Source organism: Pseudopodoces humilis, chromosome 25 (assembly GCF_049639895.1).
Source record: "Pseudopodoces humilis isolate 2021_Gansu_Grassland_sample_001 chromosome 25, ASM4963989v1, whole genome shotgun sequence".
Lineage (NCBI taxonomy): Eukaryota > Metazoa > Chordata > Aves > Passeriformes > Paridae > Pseudopodoces > Pseudopodoces humilis.
Genome location: NC_142224.1, coordinates 642,853 through 664,470, shown reverse-complemented (window position 1 = coordinate 664,470; position 21,618 = coordinate 642,853). Strand labels below are relative to the sequence as shown.

Sequence of the window (21,618 nt, the reverse complement as noted above, 5' to 3'; positions counted from 1 at the left end):
CCCCACTTTCCCACAGTCCCTGCTCCAAGCCCGGCGGAGTTTCCACGGTGCCGGTGACGATTTTCACACGTGTGAAAATCCCCTCCTCCCGGATTCGGGGAGTGCTCGGTGGGACCGAGCCAGCCCAGGCGCGCTCCGGGAGGATCGGGGAGCGCTCGGCGCTGCAGGAGCCGCCCGGAGCCCCTCGCTGGCGGCCCCGGTGAGCTCGGAGGTGTTTCCCGAGCTCCCCAGGCAGGGATTCGCCTCTCCCCCTGCCCACCCTCCCGGCAGCCCAAACCCCTCCCTCGCCCCCCGCCCCTGCGCTCATTGAGAACTGATAAGGCGCCGTCACACGCAGCTCCGCGCCCTCCCTCTGCCCCAGCCCTTGAAAAGCTGGGGAGCAGCCCGGCCCCGCGGAACGGGAGAGGGCAGGAGCGCAGAAAGGCGACCCAAGGACAGGCACAAGTGGCACCGCAGCGGCGGAGGGTGAGGGCTTGGAGCGGAGCGGGGACATCAGGGATAGCCAGGGACAGGGGCGTGGGCAATCTCAGTGCCACATCGATGTTCGCTGCGAGCAGGCAGCGGGAAGGAGGCAGGAGGCAGCCCGGGGCTCCGAGGACGATCCCGGCTCCCTGGTGATGGCATGGACCGGCATCCCGCAGCCTCTCCCGGCCCCGGTGCTGCCCCCGGCCGGCTGCCCCCCGGAGCCCAGGCTGATGCGGAGCCGCTCGTAGCAAGTAAGTTACCGATTCCTTTGTTATTCCAGGTCACTCCCGATCGGCTCTCGCTGCAAAGGATCGGGAGCCCAGCAGGACAAACGCGGAGCTGTTGGGCCAGCGGGATGCCAGGCTCCTGTGTCCGAACCCGCCCGGCTTTGAGCTGTGGACGTGTTCCTGCCTAACTCACAGCTGCCACGGAACTCTTTGGGAAGGCAGGGATTGGATGCTGATCTTGGGCAAAAGCACTGTCAGATCTAAAGGTGTGATGCAGGAAAAAACATTAAAAAATAGGAACTGCTCAGATACAGGATTAGTGGAAATCACTGGAATGCAAAGGGCACCAGGAGACTGATCAGTGAGCAGCCCTGAATTGTGTGGGGTGACTCCATAATCCTTATCTGGAGTCCAAGATTAAATTCTTTCATAATTAGGATACTTACCAGTCACTTTGGAGTTACAGAGCCCTGTCAGTGCAGTTTCCAGATGAGGAAGTGGCATAGTCAGCCCTTGGAGGGGACAGGGAATGCAGTGCACTGGGAATCCCTCAGGGCTTATGGCTCTGGGAGGTAAAAGCATGACTGATTTTTTTATGTCCTGTTGCATCACTCAGGTGCCTGGGGTTCTCTTTGTGCCAGCACACGGTGGTTGGGAGCACCAGGTTAACTTTTACACAGCATCTCTCCCTTGGATTTGAACAGGGAGTTTCAGGAAACAGCTGAGAACTGCTAGAAACTGGTCCTGTCCCAAAAAACTTACCTGTGACTTTTGGAGATTGTCATCAAGCAGCTCCTTCCTCCTATACCCTTTTACTTTAAAGTAGATTTTGGATTTGTGGAAGAAGAGCTCAGAAGAAAACCAAACTGGCTTTTCTCACTGCTCCTCTGACCAGTCCAAGCAACCAGGATCTCCTGAGAAGGTGGGGAGTGTGTGGGGCAGTGTTTGTGCTGCAGGAGTTATTTCACTTCTGGGGTTCAGTTCTTTGCCTCACTATTCCTACCCTGTAGAGAAAAAGGATGAGGATAATTTCTGATTCCCATGGCAGAATATTTTCCATCTCTGGAAAGCTCCAGCCCAATTATTTGCCAAAAAAAAAAAAAAAAAAAAAAAAAAAAAAAAAAAAAAGCAAACAGAGCTTTGGAGTAATATTCCAACACAACACTCCAGACTCCACTTTCCATTGGGTTTGAGGTCAGGAAAGGCACTTGGACACCTGGGACAAGCACTGGTCCTTGCCCAATGGCTTGGTATGAGGTCAGTTTGTCCCTCTGTGACTCCTGATCCTTTTCTGCAGTGGCTTCAAACACTGATGAAGGGCTTGGGGCAAAAAGAGCCTGTGTTTGGTAAATCTATCTGTGAACTTTTTGGCTGCAAGGTACTGCAGAAGTGATTAAAAAAAAAGTTTTATTGTATTTTTTTGCTGCAGATTACAGAGTGATTCTCTGTTGCTGTGATGATGAATTCCTAAACAATGAAGAATGGGAACATTGGTGCTCCCGGGGCAGGATTTTCTCCTAGAACTGAGATTCTGCTTTCCCAACGTTCAGTATTTGCTGTTCAGAGTAAACAGCCGAGAGCAGGAGAAACAGGAGTGTCTGATCAGGACGAAGGTGTCCCTGTCTTTGTTTGGTTGTGTTGGTTGAAAGACAATGGTCAGATTTTCAATGACACCATAAGGTGTCCCTAAAACAGAGCTGGGGTGAGAGGCCAGGGAAAGAGAGGCTGCAGAGTGCCTCAGGCACTGTCACTTCCTTGGTGGTGGAAGGATCACACTGATCTAGTTCCAGGCTTTATTTGTTGTTGCTAGAGAAAATAGAGAAAAAAATCATGGAAAACACCTAAGAGCACAATGTCGTGGTTGCATCCTTTGCACAGGGACTGGTCAAGCTCAAGGTCTTTCATGCAATGAAGTGCAAGAGAATTGTCTGGGAGTTACATGGATTAAATCCTCCCGTCCTTCCTGTGCAGTGGAACTGTGCCATAGGAGATACTCCCAATTTTACAGAAACTCCATATTCTCCAGTCCTTGGGCTCTAAAACATAGTAAAAGCCTGAATGATGCCTCAAAAAGTGTTTTCTAGTTTTCATCTTTTTCTGTTAAAAAAACCACACACAGTCTCTCTCCTCATCACAGTTTTGTTTCTTCACTCTTTTCTGTATAGTTCTAGAGTATTATATTTAATGCAGCTGTGAACTTGTGCCATGTGTGGTGGTTTTTATACTTCAATCCATAGATGAGGGGAAAATGTATTTGAAACCTGTAGCTATTTGAGAAACAGAAACTGCCTTCATTGGCTTTGGAAATAATCTTGCTGGGTTATTCATCTGATGGATCAGGCTAAGGAGGCTTTGCAGAGCGATCTTCAGACACACCTGAAGCAGACAGAGATGTATTCCCTGCTGCTGGAGTGGGGGAAGGAGGAAAGAGTTCTGCAATGATTCCAGGTGCTCATTTAGGATTTTGGAACGGCTAAATGTTATTCCTGCCCTGTCACAGACTCCCAACTGAGTGTAGAAGACCCAAATGTCTTTGTGAGTGACTCCCCCATCCTGAAATATGGGCAATAGAGCCCAGGCATCTTGGGAAATACATAAATAAGATTTTACAGCACATGATACCTGTGTTGAGTGCTGTGAAATACTTGGATACTCTGGGAGTGGGAGAGTCACGTTCCTCCCTCACAACTGACAGGATATCAGAGGAGAAGGATGGATTGGGAGGTAACTCATGGGTAAAAGGAAAGTGAAAATGTCCATAAACCCTTCCTTGGGGTCAGATTGGCTCCCTGGCCAGAGATTTTCTTTGGAAAAGCACCTTCTGTTGGGGTATTCTGAGCCAGGAGCACTGTGGGCACACAGGAGCTGTCACAGCCCAGCTCTGTGACAAGCACAAAGCCACCCTGGCCCTGCAGGTGAACTGGCAGCCGCTCATCTTTGTGTCCTGGTGGCAGGGTGAGGGCTACTCCAGCCCCAGAGGAATCTGCTGTCTCATCCTGAGTGTCAGGAAAGTGGTGCTGGGACTTGCCAAACACTCACAGAGGAGATGAGAGGCACCTTCCCAGCTCAGTGCTGAGCGAGGTGACACTTGGAGAGGCAATTACTGGGGTCAGGGAGCTTGTGAACCACATTTGTTTGTGGAGTGCCTCGGGTCTCCCTTCCTGTGCAGTGTCTTTGAATCTTTTTCCCTGGCTTTCAAGAGCACAACTTTTCTTCAGCCTTCCCTCCACCTGTGGATCTTCAAGCACTTCCCAAAGAGGCAGCCACCAAAACCCCAAACCTATAAAGTCAGAAAGATGGACTTTACCCCAAATCCACCTGCCTTTCCTCACCTTGCATGCACAGGTGTGTGTGGCAAGGCAGTCAGGTGGAGCTGACTGTTCAGTCCCACTCACACACAGGCAGTGAGTGAAAGGATGGAGGAAGGATGCCTTTCTCAGGGAAATCAAAGCCCCACCTCAGTCCGAGCCTATCTCAAGTCATTTTTCTTCGGAGTGTCAAAGGCCGTCTTCTCCTGAGATTTCTCTTTCCTCCATCTTCCCATGAGCACTCAGTGTTCAATAGCCAATGCTTTTATTCTCTTCAGGTGCTGCTGCTTTCATTTCCTTTATTCCTGCACCTGCTTTCCTATGTTCCTATGTTTCCTTCCTGTCTGACAATTCAGAATTTCATTCCCTTGCAGAACTGTAACCTAAAGCAGAATTATGTGGCCCAGAAGAACCTGGGCACAGTAACCTGCTTTATGTGGTGTGGGCCAGCTGGCAGCAGAAGAACCAGGTCAGGTTTTTTAGTAATCTCTGTTCAGTATTACTGGTTGCTTGTTGAGAAGTACAGGACTCATTGTCTGGAAAAAAAAGACAGGGTTAAGTGAAAAAAAAAAAATCTTCTGGGAAGGTGTGGGAGGTTTGCTAAAGAACAGTTGCTCAATTATTCTCCTAATGTGAGAAAACACAGGCATCGGGTTTAAAAGAAACAAAAGTCTGCTTTTACACAAACTTGATGACAAATTCATGTCTTTAAACTCCACCTGCCTGCCAGTTTAGTCCTTTCCAGCATCAAATCCCATCCCCATGGAAATTTGTGTGTTTACTGCAGCAATTGTTTAAATGGAAAAGGCCCCCTGGTCAGCAAGGAAAGAAGTTTCTTAAAGTGTTTTATTTCCTTGATGTCTCTGGCAAATTGCTGGAGCTGCCAGGAGCACATCAGCTCTGTCAGGAGGGGCTGGGAGCTGCTCTGCAGAACACTGCTGCCTGGAGATTCTCACCTAACCCCAGCCTGACTCCTGTGCAGCAAATCCCAGCCCCTAAATGTCACCGCCTGCCCCGAGTGTGTCATCTGGGCAGAGCTGGACATCAACACGGCTGATAAAAACCTCTCTGCAAGGCTGATAATGCACTGACTCACAGCTCCTCATGCAGTAGCCTGTCCTAAAGGAAGGGAGCTTTGTTCAGAAGTGACATTTTTATTATCCTGGCCTCCTTTAACCAAAGATGGTAAATGCCAAAGAAACAGAAGAGTGCCTGTAAGAGGCAATTTCACCTCCTGGCTCTCTGTGCTGGAAGGAGCAGGCATTCACGGACTGGAGCTGAAATCTCTGGGAGATGCATGAATACATTTACCATGATATGGCAGAGATGTTCATGCCTGGCAGCAGTGGCTGTGTGCTACACAATGAAGGGTTAACCAGGTCCTTACACAGTTACACTGCTCCTTTCGTTTGGGCTAAAGCTCCCCAGGGCAGTTAAAATCATAAAGGAATGACAACAAATTTCCTGGAAGATTCTCGTGCCTGGGAATCTCATAGACCATTCACATCCACATCACAAATTTTACTGTTGCGGAATTAAGGCAGAAGGAAAAGCAGTGATTTGCTGAGAATTAGAAAACCCTGGAATCCTTTGGAACAGAAAGTTGGATAGTGTGCAGCCATCCAAAGCTGTGCTCAAACTGCTAACCAGGAGCATTCTATTTAAAGACTCTGAAGCAAAAATTCAAATGCTTAATTATTTTCAATAACCACAGACTCAGGTTATGCTCATATTGCAATGGGAGAGTTAAAGATTAAATATTGGTAGAAATAGTAATGCCACTGAAGCTGTCAGTGAACTTTTTATCCAGCAGGAATTTTTCTGCTTTACTGGATCACTTGGAAAATGTTCCTGAAGATTTGCAGGGATGTTTCAGCTGAGCTGTTGCTGGAGATCAGTAGCACCACCAGAGATGTTGCCAGCCCTGTGAGTGTTTTAGTTCAAAAGATTCCTCCGTACATTCTTTAAAGGGCAATTCCTCAAACCTGCTCCACCAGAGTGATCTTTCCAGGGATTCAGGATTTTTGGTTGCTTTTCCTCTATTCTGTTCTTTGTAATAAGTTTTAAGATCCCTTTGGTCTCTTTGGTGTAAATCTAGAACATGAAATCTTCCACTCTAGATTGAAGTCTGGAACTGGATTGTTCTCTCTCCCATGGTGCCAGTGATAGCTTCAAATTTACTTTTATAACAAAATTATTTTTAAAACAAGTCTTGAAACCAACAAGCAACACTTGCTTTACATTTAGATTGATGACAAGCTTTTTAGTCCAAATGAAGTAATTTTAGATTAATCAATCAATGCTAATATACATCAAGAATATTATTTGTAAGAAGGAAGCAAGGAGATTCTTCACTACCTGATTCCCAGTGGATGGGAGGCTTCTTTCCTCGTTAAAGAGGGGAAAAAAGTGTGTTATTGTTCTGCAATGTGCTTTCACATGTTGGGAAGTGAGAGTCAAGCTGTGCCCTTGCCAGTTTTCAACATCTTGTAGCACGTTGCACACGTGTGAAGAGAGGAAGTTGACGGGAGAGCCAGGCCAGTGGGTCTGGAGGTTTCCATTGCAGCAGGCAGTGAAAAGCAGCTGAGGATGTGTGTGATACCCCGAGCCGGCTCTCAGGAGGGACAGAAACAGAAGAGGGGTGACTCTTCTACCAAAATCCTGGCTGCTTCCCCTGGAGGAAGGGGACACACAGCACTGGGATTATGCACCCCATGTCCCGGTTTTCTATCCCAGAGCTGAAATCCCCATTCCCTGCCCCTTGCCGTGGCTGCAGGGCTCGGCAGTGCACAGATGGTTTGGGCTCCCTGCAGGCAGAGCCAGCAGCCCTGGTTCCAGCACCAGGCTCGGCTGCTTCGTTGGAGCGGTGATTGATGGTGACTTAGACAAGGGCCACGAGGAATTCTCTGCCATTAACCAGACTTGGCTGCAGCCGAATGGAAGTGATAATTTGTTGCTTCATTTATTCATCCTGCCTCTGCTTCCTTCCCGCCCACCCTTTGTGCTTTTTAATACTGAAAAGATGAAGCTACTTTGCTCAGTCTTAAAAATTGTCTCTCCCAAGATACTCTTAATTGTATCTCTACACCTTTTCTCATTCACAGGAGCATAAGAAGATTAAAGATAGAGGGAGCAGTAATAGATTTAGTTAGGTTTTAATAGGATTTGCAGAGGACAATGCAGGGAATGAACGCCATAGAAAATATTGCTGCTCTATCTTTGATATCCCTAAGGCTCCTTAGGTAGTCTTTGACAGAGATTTTGTCTGTGCCCTGCATCCAGAGTCAAGACTCTCATTTTTTAAAGGAGTATGTAATCATCTCAGTAAACAGGATGTTACATTACAACTGGCAGAAAGCACTGCCGCCTTCATCTTGTGTTATTTATTTGTATCCTGTTAAGTATAACTCGGAATGTCGACAGTGGGCTTTTTAATAACTCTCTGATGCATTCCTAAAAGTGCCCAGTGATTTTGTCTAATGTCAGGTGGAGCAAAGGGGTGAGCTCTGATAGATCTCATTAGCAGCAGGCCTGGATTCATCACACCCTCACACATGGGATTCAAGATGCTTAATTAAATGTTTACTTCATGTTTAAAACCCAGGCTTACAAATAAACTTCCAGAAGGTGATTCAGCACTCCTGAAATCTGAATTATCCCTGGAGATACCTTTCTCTGCTGACTGCAAGGGAAGCCTTCATGCATAATTTAGACTCATGAGAGAGTTAGGTAGACAATGGTACTCAGCATTTTCTCTTAATTTCTGAGGTTTCTCTTGATATGCACCCAAAACCTGAGGCATGAAAAAGTCCCTCCTGAAAAGATGTTGATGTATCTTCACTTTGTTCCGAGTTGTGATCTTAAGCAAATTTGGTGTGTAAAAAAATCTAAGGACAAGAAAATACCCCAAAATGTTCCAAGATTTAACTGTTCCACACTCCCACAGAGTGCCCATCACCCCACAAGTGGCTGATGTTGGAAGGGCCTCTGTGTTATAAATCAGTCTTTAATTCCAGGTCACTGCAAGGCTGTGTTTAACAAGTGGCAGTTGTGAGAGAAGTGTGAACCCTCCAAAAACAACATCCTGATGGTCCAGATAGTGAAACAAAAGGGCTTTTGTCTCTTTGCCTTCTGCCTGAAACTCTTTCCTTGTTGTGCAGCCCAGCCATGGCTGGAGATTCCCGGATCTTCATGAACCAGGACATGGACATTGGGGTCACATCCCGGGAGCCCAAGAAGATCCCCAAGCAGGCTCGGGATGACGTCCCCATCGCCACGGACAGGACCCGGCTCATTTCCGCCGAGGGCAAGAAGCCACGGCAGCGCTACATGGAGAAGAGTGGCAAGTGCAACGTGCACCACGGGAACGTCCAGGAGACCTACCGGTACCTCAGCGACCTCTTCACCACCCTGGTGGACCTCAAGTGGCGCTTCAACCTGCTGGTCTTCACCATGGTGTACACCATCACCTGGCTGTTCTTTGGGTTCATCTGGTGGCTCATCGCCTACATCCGGGGAGATCTGGACCACCTGGAAGATGAGAACTGGATCCCCTGCGTCGAAAACCTCAGCGGATTTGTGTCGGCGTTCCTGTTTTCCATCGAGACCGAGACGACCATCGGGTACGGCCACAGGGTCATCACAGAGAAGTGTCCCGAGGGCATCGTGCTGCTCCTGGTCCAGGCCATCCTGGGCTCCATCGTCAACGCCTTCATGGTGGGATGCATGTTCGTCAAGATCAGCCAACCAAAGAAGAGGGCAGAGACCCTCATGTTCTCCAACAACGCCGTCATTTCCATGAGGGATGAGAAGCTCTGCCTCATGTTCCGGGTCGGGGACCTCCGCAATTCCCACATTGTCGAGGCTTCCATTCGAGCCAAACTGATTAAGTCCAAGCAGACCAAAGAAGGAGAGTTTATTCCCCTGAATCAAACGGACATCAACGTGGGATTTGACACCGGAGACGACAGGTTGTTCCTGGTGTCCCCTCTCATCATCTCACATGAGATCAATGAGAAAAGCCCCTTCTGGGAGATGTCCCGCACCCAGCTGGAGAAGGAGGAGTTTGAGATTGTGGTCATCCTGGAAGGAATGGTGGAAGCCACAGGTAAGGATGTGTCAGCAATCAGTCACTGTTTTGGGGAGGAAAGGAGCACAGTGCATTGCGGGCAGTTTGGCATTAGGTTGTCACTGTCTGTGTCACCTGGACTGGGAACACAGTGAGGTTTGTCCTTGGGTAGTGCCTGACTCAGGTGGGGTGTGTGAGATAACCAGTAGTGAAAAATGGGGCCTTTAGCTCATGCTGTAGGGTTTCACCCTCTTTTTTTGTAGTGCTTCACCCTCTTTTATAAATCTGGGATTGAGGTGAATGGGTTAGTCCTAGAGCTGCCCATAATCAATTAGAACTGATCCAGGGGAGGAAAAGCAATGGATTAAAGGAATTCTTGAAGTCCCTGGTGGTCCTGTTTCCTGTGATCAAAATTCATGGTGCAAATCTTTCCCCATTTCTCCTCTGTATTAAAGATTGGCTGTAACTGTGCTATTTTAGGTACTGCTGTAGTGTTGATTTTAATGGGTGCTATGAAGTGCCCAAGTCTCACTGTATCCCATAAAGCAGCACGTGCTGAGGCTGAATGACTTGCACGTGGTGCAGGACACACATTCCCAGAAGGAGCTCAAAGAGGATAAATACAGAAACTGCTTTTCTGACTCTTGCAGCCCTGCAGCTGCTGAACAGCTCAGACAAAGCTGGGTAATGGGAGATTAGGAGATATCCTCAGCCATTCCCAGTTTCGTCCTAGGGGTGTATTTGTGACAGGCAATAAAAGAACTCTGTGTCTGTGTATAGTGAATCTGGAAAAGCAGTAAGACTCAGATTTCCAGGGAGCAGGAAAGGCAGCTGAGGGGAGGGATGGGCACACAGGCTCCTTCCCACAGGAGCTCTGCCTGGCCAGGCAGCTGCACCGTGGGCCATTTCCACTTGTGTGAATCCCTTTGCTCCAGGTTTGGGGAGGAGCTGGAAGCTCTTCCTGCTGCACTTGTGGCACAGCGAGTGTGCCCAAGCCCCTGAGATGCTCAGGTCCCTTCCAGGCAGGGTTTTCCAGCTTGGGGTAGGCAGAATGCCTTGATGGAATCAGGGTCTGCAGGGGGAAAGGGCTGCTCTCTCTGAGGAGAGCTCTTCTGGCTAAAGATGCACAAAGTCAGAGATGCAAAAAAAAGCTTTTACAAGCAGTTTTCCCCTTTGGTGTTTCAGGATTTTAGTTATGAGCCCAGGGTTTTCCTGTGGGTGGTGGTTGGATTTGTTTTCCATCTCGATGAGGTTCTCTCTGAGTCATTAGCAGGGGTTTTCAGCTTGTTACAAGTACTCAGTGGTGTCAGCACCCTGTCTCACAGATTCTGCCCTTTGCTGACTGTTATCCCCTCCTGGAGATTTGCTCATTAGTCTCCCAACAGCCAGAGGAGGAAAAATCTCACAAATTCCTGCATCCCAAACCTTTGCTCTCAAAGACAGCTGTCTAAGAGGTAATTCAGTGTCCCAGAGTCTCCCTTTAGTAGCTGTAGCTGACTTTCACAAACAGAGCTGATGGGAGGTGATTGATAAATTGCATTCCACTGGGGCTGGAGTATGTGCTATGGAAGTGGAATTCACCTGGCATTTCCAGGAAAATGTTCTTCCCCAGCAGAGCGTTGTAGAGACATGGCAAAGGAAGGGGTGGGTGGAAAAGACTATCAAAGGCAAGGATTTGTAACAGTGATTTATTCCGCAGCCTAAACATTTATTAGAGGCTGGAGCCTCCTAATCTGAGCGTGGAATGCAGCTCCTTGTTTGTCCAAAGCCTCTTTCCTCATCACACAGTGACACTATAAATGCTTTGAACCCCTGCTGCTCTGCCTTCCTCGCAGGAAGGCTCAGCCTCTGCTGGGGATGTGTGAGAGGAAGTCATTATCAATAACAACCTCGGAATTAAAAGCATGGCAGAGGAATAATATTGCTTTACAAATGGGCTCCTCTCCCAGAGGGATTGCACAGACCAGGCTGTAAGGACATTAAGGAGCATACATCTGTGGAAATGAATTATCCTGAGCTCAGAAGGCAGCCTGGGAAGTCCCACACTGGAGCTGGAGGAGGTGTTTTTCACTGAACTCAAAGCTGAGTGGACCTTGGATGATTCCAGAATCCAATTTGGAGGCTGAGATGGGTCCTGAGGGACCTGTGGCAGCCAGAGGCGTGGGATATTTTGTCACAAGAATAGTGGCTTGCAGAAACAGTTTTTGTGTTTTCCTGCTTCATGCTCACACTTGGGAATATTGATAAAACACTTTGGGGTTACTAAACCCCAAATATATAGGGATATATGGATACATAGGATATAGGGATATATAGGGATATATGGAGGGATATATGTTATCCCTCCACACCTTAAAATCTGCTCCAAGCAAATTCTTCAGGTCCTTCCCAGCCCATGGCACTGCTCAAGCCCCATCTGCTCTCAGGAGTGGTGTGATATTTACTCCCAGCTGGACTTCTGTTAAATCCTGACACCGTCACAGCCTGGTCAGATTCAGGGCAGTGTAAAATACAACAGAACATTTGTTCCCTTAGCAACCCCTATGGAGAATTAGGAATCCACCCTCCAGAGTTCAGAGGTACCACTGGTCAGAATATACAGCTCTGTTTTCCATAAGGTGTTTGGAAGGCAGGTCAGAATGGTCATTGGCAAGATATCAATGACTACAGAAATTTAAGCATGACTAAAAGTGGGGATATTTTTCACTGATCATTTGGGACAGTGATTTTGTAGCTATTTTCAGTAGATTTAACCAGGCACACACATATTACAAATGTAATGTATTGTCTCCTCTCAAACAAGCAGCTCTATTTACTGACATTTAAGTTTAATTCTGACCCAGTAGAAGGCAAAGATGGTAAATAGCTTCAAATGAAAAGTGTAGAGTAAATTCTGAGGAGTTCACACCCTTCAAGTCATTGGGTTTTTACAAAGTGAAACACTGTGGCTTAAAAAAAAAAAGATTGCGTTCAAATTGTCTTGGCTTTTCAAAGGCCTGAGTAACAGCACACTGAAGAACAGCAGCTCACCAGCCAGCCTGAAATGCTGTGGGTTCATTTGGGTGAGGAAGATAATACATGTGGTGTTATTGCAGTGAGAGCTCCACAGAGCCAGCCATGGCACAAAGGCAGGCGTGCCTTTCCCCATCCATATCTGGGATGGGAGAGGCTCTGTGGCTCTGCCAGCCCATGGAAAAGGCCAAAAGGAGAGTGAATTTCTGGGCAGATCTGATGTGGTCGTTGCTGGGTGAAATAAGCACTGTGAAGACAAAATCAATATTGCTGACAGGAGTTCTGACTCCCAGGGCTGCTCCGTGGGCGTCTCGGGGGCGGCAGCATCACCCGCAGTGCTCCTGAAGAATTGGGCACAGGGATTACCTCAGGGAATTCATTATCTTCACCTTATCACAAAGGGACTCTTGTCAGGATCAGCTGCCCCAAATCTGATCTGCAATAAAGGGGAACAAATCAAAGGTGGGAAATCCGTTTGCACAGTGAATAAATTTTTCCTTTCCCTGCCTCTCTGCTTCCCAAAATCTCAGGGCCACCCTGGTGACAGGACAGCTCCCGATTGCTGCTGGCCAAAGCTCCTGCCCTTCCCCTGCTGATCCCAAAGTGAACAGAGTGTTCTAAAGCTGCTGGGACAGGGAAGAGCAGGGGAGGTCCAGGCCCCCCTCCCATGTGTTGCAGAGTCAGCTGCCTTGTGATGAAGGATTTGGCTGATCCAGTTAGGGAACATTAGCAAGTCCAATTTTTTTTAAATAATGTTTTTCTCTGTAAGCCATCACTCCATGTGCTGACACTCTGCATATCTTACAGGACTTTCTGGCAGATAATTTGAAGGGACTCTTTTCCAGCTTTACCCTTCCTCTGCTATTTGCTGACAGTTACCCAAATCCTGCTTTTTCTGTAGCTTCCTGCTGCCCTCACTCCCTGGGCACCTTGTCCAGCACTGCTGCTCCCTGGGCATGGAGGTGGCAGAGCTTGTTACTCCACTCCTGGTCCTCCGTGGTTTTCACTGCCTCTTTTTCCCAGCACAATTAAATAAGGCACAAGAGACGCTCCAGATGCCTGATTAGTCTAGTCACTAAATGAAGTTTTAATGGACTCTTATGTAAGTACAGGTATATATTTTTCTGGCTTAGAGTCAGTGTGATAAAAGGGGATTTAATGATTAGAAGTAATTAACCCATCCTGTCCCTGTGGGAGTGTAGGCAAACAGCAGAGTTTTCACACCTCAATTTATCCACCTTTGCAGAGGTCAGAGTGTGGTTTCCTGGCTGTAAATGTAGGGCCAAACGGAGTAGTCACAACAAAAGATACGCTGAAATTAATCATGATTTTCATGGGAGCACAAAGGAAGAGTGAAATTACTGAATGGAGTTTCTGAGCATTCATCATCTGGTTTGGGTTGTCTTGTGTTGTTTTGCATTTTGCATATGAATAAGTTTTCTGCAAGGAGGACCTTGCAGAAGTGCTACAGAAACAGCCTAAAAATGATAGGGAAGAGATGTCTCAGGTGATGGTGTTCATGAGCAGGACTGTCCTCTGGAGGAGAGGCTGCCTGAGGTGCCTCTGCAGTCACTGCAAACCCTAGAGAAGTTTCTGCTCTGGGCGTGGCTCGGGCTGGGCCTGCTAGAGACATGGCAATAGAATCCAAGGTCTTTACATCATAAAGTCCTTTTATTATATTTTTCTCAGTGCCTAGGAGCATTTGTATGCCTGGAGAGCATTCAGATAAATTAAAATCCTATTACTCTCCTCTGGCATAAATATCAAAGTGAATCAAGCCCAGCCATGTCCTCTAAAGGAGACAAACACGCATAACTGCAGGACCAGGCTCCTACTTTCTAATATTTCTTTTCAAGTTGAAATAATATTGACTTGTTGGAGGTTACAGTGTTCTTTGGTCTAATTAACACAGAGGGATTAATAACTTTTATAACTTACCATATGCTAATGTAAATTAAAAGACACATATTTCTTAATTACAGCAATAGAATTTAAATTTTTTATACCTTTTCCTTGCTACCCATAAACTTCCATTGCTGCCACTGCACCTCTGAGGCCATCATTTCCTGGGCAGTGGGTGTTCCACAGCTTCAGAGCATCCAGGAGAAGGAGAAAAGTCATCCTGGACACAACAGAATGGGCAAACAAGGGCAGAGGAGGGAGATCACTGCCAGCAGTGTCCGTGTCGGAGGGGCCTGAGCAGATCTGGCCCAGCCCAGGCAGCCACATGACATTTCCCAGCAGATAATCACTGAGCTCCCTGGCATTTCAATGAGCACAGTTAATTTTAGCCCGATGAAAAATGTTGTCTTGACAGCCCCAGGGGCTGGGATATCTCTGCCCACTGAGGAGGTTCAGGCCATGGAGCAGCACTGGAAGATTCACCTCTGCTTGGGATGGGATCCCATTGAAGCCTGGGGAGATTTTAGGGTTGGCAGAGCACCCTCTGTGTCTCCCTCTGCTCTCCCATTAACCCTCTGGTGAGGTCACCCGGCCAGGATGGGATGTTTGCCAAAAATCAGCATCCTCCAACAGCTGCAGAGAGCCTTTGGTGGCCAGCAGACAGCTGCAGATGCAGATTTGGGGCAATAAGGCCCAGCTTTGTCTGGGCTCCAGGAGCACGTCCCCTTTGCCAGCCCCAAGCTCGGCTCCAGTGCAGGAGCAGCAGGATCCCCCCGTGCAGCCCCTGCTCCTCGGCAGCGCGCTCAGCCATCCCCAGCTCTCTGATAACTGTGATGACAGCAAAGAGCCTTACTGGAGAGATCCCTGGCACTTGTTTTACACCACGGAGCTTCCTCTGCTCTCAGATGTGATGAGACACCTGCTTTAATACACATCACAATCTAGTCTGGATCTTTCATCTGCTGGGAAGCAGAACGGAGCTGTTTAGGAAGGATCCCTGGCTGCCTTAAGCAGGAACAGACACAGCTCAGTTATTGATCTGTGGCTCCAACCCACAGACAAAAAATCCACTTCTTAGGATTCTGATATAATGAAATTATCATTAAAACTCTGTGAAATGTTTGAAACCAGGACACAGTGCCCTTGTCTCTAGCATCTGTAAAACCTGGAAATGGTTCCAGCTTTATTGAAAACTTGATGCACCTAACTTTGAACAAGTTTTATCTCTGGTTTCTATTAAAATTCAGTTTTGTTTGCAACATGAAGCTGAGCTGCTGCATTAAGAGATGAGAAAGCTGCAACTGAAAGTTGACATCTGAAGATTTCTAATATCATTCCATGTTTTCCACAATACATTTGCACACATTTACATTAAACATACTTTTTAATTTTTAAACCAGATTTCTTAGGAGAAAATGAAACTTCTAATGATCTCACAACTCAGAAAATATGATAGAGTAGAAAAATAAATGTCTATAATTTCAAGTACATCTACTTGGACTGAAAGAAGGAAAATGAGGATGTAGGGCTATGAAAATGACGGGATGGAGCAGCTCTCCTATGAGGCAAGGCTGAGACAACTGGGATTGTTCAGAAGAGAAGGCTCCAGGGAGAGCTCAGAGCCCCTGCCAGGGCCTAAAGGGGCTCCAGGAGAGCTGGAGAGGGACTGGGGACAAGGGATGGAGGGACAGGACACAGGGAATGTCTCCCAGTGCCAGAGGGCAGGGCTGGATGGGATATTGGGAAGGAATTGTTCCCTGTCAGGGTGGGCAGGCCCTGGCACAGGGTGCCCAGAGCAGCTGGGGCTGCCCCTGGATCCCTGGCAGTGCCCAAGGCCAGGCTGGATGAGCCTTGTTTGGAGCAACCTGGGGCAGGGGAAGGTGTCAATGTTTAGTGTCCTATCCAACCCAAACCATTCTGGGATTCTGTATTCTCTTGGCATGAAGTTTATTTAAATGAAACCCCCGAACACCACTTCTCTGTATCTGCACCGTTTAAACCCAAAATGGGTAGTTATACATTTTTTTAAGGAAAGGATTAATAACCTTTTTCAGGGCCATACATACTATGGGTAATTCTGCAAGAAATTTGGAGAGTCTGGAATCTCTCTTGTGTTCTCGTGCTCCCCGAAGTGTCAGTGCTTCATGGCTGCATGAGTGATGTAGAAGAGCAGTAATGTCACAGCTGCTGTGGTTCCCAGATCTGGGTCTGCTTGCCACCGGGAGTTGCACTTGGTGATCTTTGTGGCTCCCTTCCAGTTCAGGGTAATCTGAATTCTGATTCTACCTGATGGATGGGAGCATATGGCAAATGATTCCCTGTGCCCAAGGCATCCCACAGACTCAGATAAACCAGAAATCTGCAGTTAAGCAGGTGATTTTTTCAGGGATGCACAGAGGTCTGAGTCTGGGGATTGCTGTGCCCCACTGCAAGGTGGCACTGGGATATTCTGAGCACAGAGGTAGCACGTTGTGTTCCAGTGGCAAGTGGCTGCATTCATGTGCTCTTAATAAAAATAAGGTTTATTGTTTCCACACCTCTTCTGTCATCTTTTTGCAGTCACAGAGGCAATAATTAGCTAGGGACATTACAGATGCATTAATTAACTAGGCTGGAGAGCACAGGGCAGCCTGCAAAGCAGGCACTTAATGGAATTTGAAGCAGATACAATGGTGTTGTTTACTGGGTGATGTGGGAGTTGCCAAGCAGTGTGTCCCCACGCAATTAAACACCACTGCACATGTGCTAAAAAGGAATATTTGAATGGGATTATGGAGCAATTACAAGTTGTCTTATTGTACTGGCTCAGTGTCCCCCTGGGGTTCCAGAAAGCAGCTCCTGCAGGAAGCTGGCAGCAGCAGTGTCTGGTTGCTGAAAGCTTTCCATTGTTCCTGCCCTAACTGAATATTTAGAGCGGGACTGGGATGGTGTCCCAGGAGCTCAGGTTCACTCAGGTGCTCCCCCAGTGTTATAAATCCAGAGAAGGAGCTATTTCAGGCCCAGATGACAAGGCAGGAGCTCCCTTAGAGAGCCCCAGACCCATATTTCACAAGGACCCCCATCTTTGCCCTGGGGACTCCTTCATGGTACCTTGATGCAGCGCTTGAGAAACCAGGATAAGAATCAGCTGGTTCACAGTGACACAGCTCCGCTGGGAAAACCTGTACCAGGACTGGGAAATCAGCAGGACCCCTCAGGCTGCCAGGGAGTGTGAAGCTGGCCCAGGGCAGGAGGGCTGGCCCTCTTCACCCCAGGGCTGGTGATGCTGCACATTGTAGAACCACCAAAGTCAGGCGTGGCCTCCCCCTGTTCTTCAGCTCTAAAGCAAAAGCTGAGAGTTTCCTGAAAAGATGCTGAACTTCCATAGAGCTTCTTAAGGCAGCAACACTTGGGGTGATTTTTAATTCCCTGGCTGTGTTTTTCATGGCAGCCTCTGCACTTCCCGGATCCTTCCAGCCCAGGAAGCAGGCACACTGGAACACTGTGACTAACACTGTACTTGTTGTTCCTGCCCAGAAGCAAACACTCCTGCAGATCTTCTTGAGGGGAAAGATTGGTTTCTCAGACTATGCTACAGAACTGCAGATGTCTCAGCATTGCATGTGTCACCATCTCTTCCCCTTTCAAGGAACAAAATACTCCTGGCCTGGTAGCTTTAAACCACAGAAAGCAGTAAGAGACTTTCAGCTTTGCAGAGCACTTGCCTGTGTGGGTGTCTTTTAATGGTCTGTAGCAATTATAAGAACAAAATATTCCTTGTTCCACAAAGGTGAGGGTTTTTTTTAAAGGAAAGGGGTTTTCTGATTGCTCTGAGATTTCAGTCGCTTATGAGCTCACAGAGTGAGAATATGTGATCTGCTCTTCCCTGAAGTATCTGACACTGTGATTTTTTCCCCCTCTGCATTCCTTTTGATTTCTGTCCCTGCGCTCTGGGCTTCAGGAATTAAACTTGAAAGTATTGGGCAGAAACTGGACCAAGTGCATGCTTTGAATTGGCCAGTCAGGCCAATCCCTCGCCCTCCATGAGAGAACAGTGGGAGGACTTTGTAAGGTTAGCTTTTCACTGGAAATTAATTCCAAAACCAAAACATGATTAGGACAAAGAGAAGACAAATGTTTGGAAAAGAGGACAGTCTTGACACCACTAGGAGATTCCAAGAGGATTGGCTTGCAGGTGTGCTTATTGCTGCCCTGCAAAGCTTCTCTTTAAACTTTTTCAAAGTAAAACTCTGATCCATGGGGCTGAGAAGCAGCTTGACAAGTTCCTTGTGATTCACTGTTCATTCAGTCCCCAATCCATCAGTACAACTGCTCCGGCCCTCCTAGGGAATTTAAAAGCCACCTCGGTTGGGAACCTCTCACCTTTCAGGCTGAACATTCAGGTGTGTGCAGGGAATTGTGGCTCTGCTGTACAGGAATTGTGGCAGTGCTGTACAGGAATTGTGTCAGTGCTGTACAGGAATTGTGGCAGTGCTGTACAGGAATTGTGGCAGTGCTGTACAGGAATTGTGGCAGTGCTGTGAGAGGAATTGTGTCAGTGCTGTACAGGAATTGTGTCAGTGCTGTACAGGAATTGTGTCAGTGCTGTACAGGGAATTGTGGCAGTGCTGTACAGGAATTGTGGCAGTGCTGTACAGGAATTGTGGCAGTGCTGTACAGGAATTGTGGCAGTGCTGTACAGGAATTGTGGCACTGCTGTACAGGAATTGTGGCAGTGCTGTACAGGAATTGTGGCAGTGCTGTGAGAGGAATTGTGGCAGTGCTGTACAGGAATTGTGGCAGTGCTGTACAGGAATTGTGTCAGTGCTGTACAGGGAATTGTGGCAGTGCTGTACAGGAATTGTGGCAGTGCTGTACAGGAATTGTGGCAGTGCTGTACAGGGAATTGTGGCAGTGCTGTACAGGGAATTGTGGCAGTGCTGTACAGGAATTGTGTCAGTGCTGTACAGGAATTGTGGCAGTGCTGTACAGGAATTGTGTCAGTGCTGTACAGGGAATTGTGGCAGTGCTGTACAGGAATTGTGTCAGTGCTGTACAGGAATTGTGGCAGTGCTGTACAGGAATTGTGGCAGTGCTGTACAGGAATTGTGGCAGTGCTGTACAGGAATTGTGGCAGTGCTGTGAGAGGAATTGTGTCAGTGCTGTACAGGGAATTGTGGCAGTGCTGTACAGGAATTGTGGCAGTACTGTGAGAGGGGGATGGTGCCTGCCTTGGAGGAGGGCATGGCAGTGGCTCCCTGTATTTTGTTTTTCCCTGGGTTCTGTGGTTCGGGGCTGGGACAGCACTTGCAGGGCTGGGTGTTGTTCCAGCAGGATCCACCGGGACCTGTTGGTGTCAGCCTCACAAACAACACCTCATCAGAGCAGGGGGAGGCAGAGAGAAGCTACTTAGATGTCCCAGCCTACAAACCCCTAAGCACGAGGTTCAGGAGGCAGAAGATGCAGAAGTGAATGCATCCCTTTCCCTTTGGGTGCTCAGCTTGTTCATGATAGAGGCTTTTGTGAGGCTTATTAAGCCAAGACTTTTCTGTGTCCCAGAGCAATCAGGTATGGAAACGACACGAAAGTGCTTTTAAGTGCCAGGCGTGGTTGGGTGAGCACTTAAGGAACCTTTGCCTCTAACATCCCTCTCTTTCCACCCAGGCATGACTTGCCAGGCTCGCAGCTCCTACATGGACACCGAGGTGCTGTGGGGACACCGCTTCACCCCCGTGCTCACCCTGGAGAAGGATTTTTACGAGGTGGACTATAACAGCTTCCACAGCACCTATGAGACCCACACGCCTGTGTGCTGTGCCAAAGAGCTGGCCCAGTCCCGTCGGGAAGGGCAGCTCCTCAGCCACCTGCCCAAGCTGGGCCGGGACCCAGGGACAGCCAGGGAGGACGAGGAGGAGGAGGAGGAGGAGGAGGAGGAGGAGGAGGAAGAGGAGGAGGAAGGCAGGGAGCCGGCAGGACTGAGTGGAGCCAGCGGGACAGCAGGAGAGGGGAATGAAGAGGTGCCTGTATAAGCCCGGAGCTGCTGGAGCACAGACACCCACACACCCTGCTGGGACACTGGGCTGGCCAGCCAGGAACCGACTGGGAGCCAGAGCTGCCATTCGTGTCCAGCTTTGCTGCCTGCTGCTCATCCTGGGAGTCACTGCACTGAACCGTGCCTCAGTTTCCCTTCCTCTTCCTGAGGCTCTGAGCTTTGCTCTCCTCTGCAAAGCATCTTGATCTCCATGGACAAGGCCCACTCTTCTGATCACTGTTACAAGCGAAATTCCCACCACTGGTTCAAAAGGTGTTCATTGGACGTGCAGAACTCTGCCCCTCTTGCGAGGGTGTTTCACCAGTCCAGAATGTCCCATCTCAGAAAGAAGAATGTGATTTCATACCTTCACTTAATTTGTGAGTCAATGTATTGTAGACATTGTTCCAACTAAATTAAAAGAAAAGGAAAAAACCTCTCTGCTATGTAGTGAAGTGTTTTGCCTTCATGAATTATACAAACAAATTTTAGTGTTTTCTTCCAGGATCACAGCCATTGGGATTTATTTCCTGCAAAATGTCTGATATGATTCCCTGCAGACCTTTTACATGTTTATCCAATGTTTTGTCTTCTCCAGCTGAAGTGTTTTGTGTACTCTTTCCATGGAATCTCTGACATATTTCATAGGCTTCCCTTGGCCAGGGAAAGTTTAGATTTTGCCCCAGTGAAGGCTTTTTTCTGGCCTGAATGTCCCAGTTGCAGTTCCAATTGATTATTTAAAACAAAGACCGTAGTCCCCCAGGGGTTGGAATGTTCTGGAATTTCAGAGGCTCTGGAGTAGGAAGAACTGGGTAAGTGGCAGTTTTCAAAATTTTCTGCTCTTCTGCAAAGTACATATTTAAAATAAAGGTTGAGGTGCTGATGTTCCTGCTGCTAATGGGAACACACTGACATAACTGAAGCCAACAATTTTGATCTTTAAAAAGTGGCAGAAAACCAGATTTCCCAAAGAGGATTGTTTCATCCAGAAAAGGAATAAAGGAAAGCAGTCTGTGAGATGAAAGATTTCCACAAATTTCAACAACACAGGAAAAAAAAAAAAGGCCTTGTTGGGGAAAATCTCTTCCCTTGCTCCTCAAACTTTGGTGGAAAAAACAGGCTACCTGCAGAGCTACTTCTTTAATAAAATAAAATGAAGAATACATGATATGCAAGAGCTATTTTCCATAGAGAAAGGACTTTATCTGGGGAATAAATGTGCATTGTCTGGACTGAGTTGCACACTCAGGATCTGAAATACAATTTTGCCTCTTGATTTTAATACAAAGACAAGATACACTGGAAATAGAAAGCAGTGGTCTTATTGACATGGAAACAAGGAGAATACAATCTGTAGGGGTCAGAGATACTGTTTACTTAGAGGTGTAATCTTATAATGCAGGTAAAAGAAATTTGTGGGGGTTTTTCTGAGGGGGTGGAAAAATGACCACAACATGGCTGTGTTGTACTTAAACCATGTTAGGAGCCAGCAGCCAGCTCAGCCTCCAGGGTACAGGAATTACCTCTCAGGTATACAGCACATTTCAAGGGAAGGAACTTCACTGGAAATGCTCATCAGTTCTGGAAAGCATCTTGCAGCCTTGGAGTGGGCAGAACTTTTCCAGA

General features: G+C 47.7%; 1 protein-coding gene across 3 annotated transcripts; it reads left to right on the top strand.

Annotated features, from left to right (window-relative positions):
- The first annotated feature begins 278 nt into the window (after window positions 1–278).
- Window positions 279–20,324, top strand: KCNJ5 (potassium inwardly rectifying channel subfamily J member 5). Of its 3 annotated transcripts, XM_088066761.1 has the most exons (4): window positions 279–465; window positions 746–1,264; window positions 8,161–9,107; window positions 19,626–20,324. In XM_088066761.1, the coding sequence occupies exons 2-4, from the start codon at window positions 1,182–1,184 to the stop codon at window positions 19,988–19,990; spliced, it is 1,395 nt and encodes a 464-aa protein (XP_087922887.1). In that variant the 5' UTR covers window positions 279–465; window positions 746–1,181; the 3' UTR covers window positions 19,991–20,324. The 3 variants fall into 3 exon arrangements, with proteins under 3 accessions (XP_087922887.1, XP_087922886.1, XP_005528485.2); XM_088066760.1 differs by lacking the exon at window positions 746–1,264; XM_005528428.3 differs by lacking the exon at window positions 746–1,264 and having other exon boundaries at window positions 279–716.
- Window positions 20,325–21,618: the final 1,294 nt, after the last annotated feature.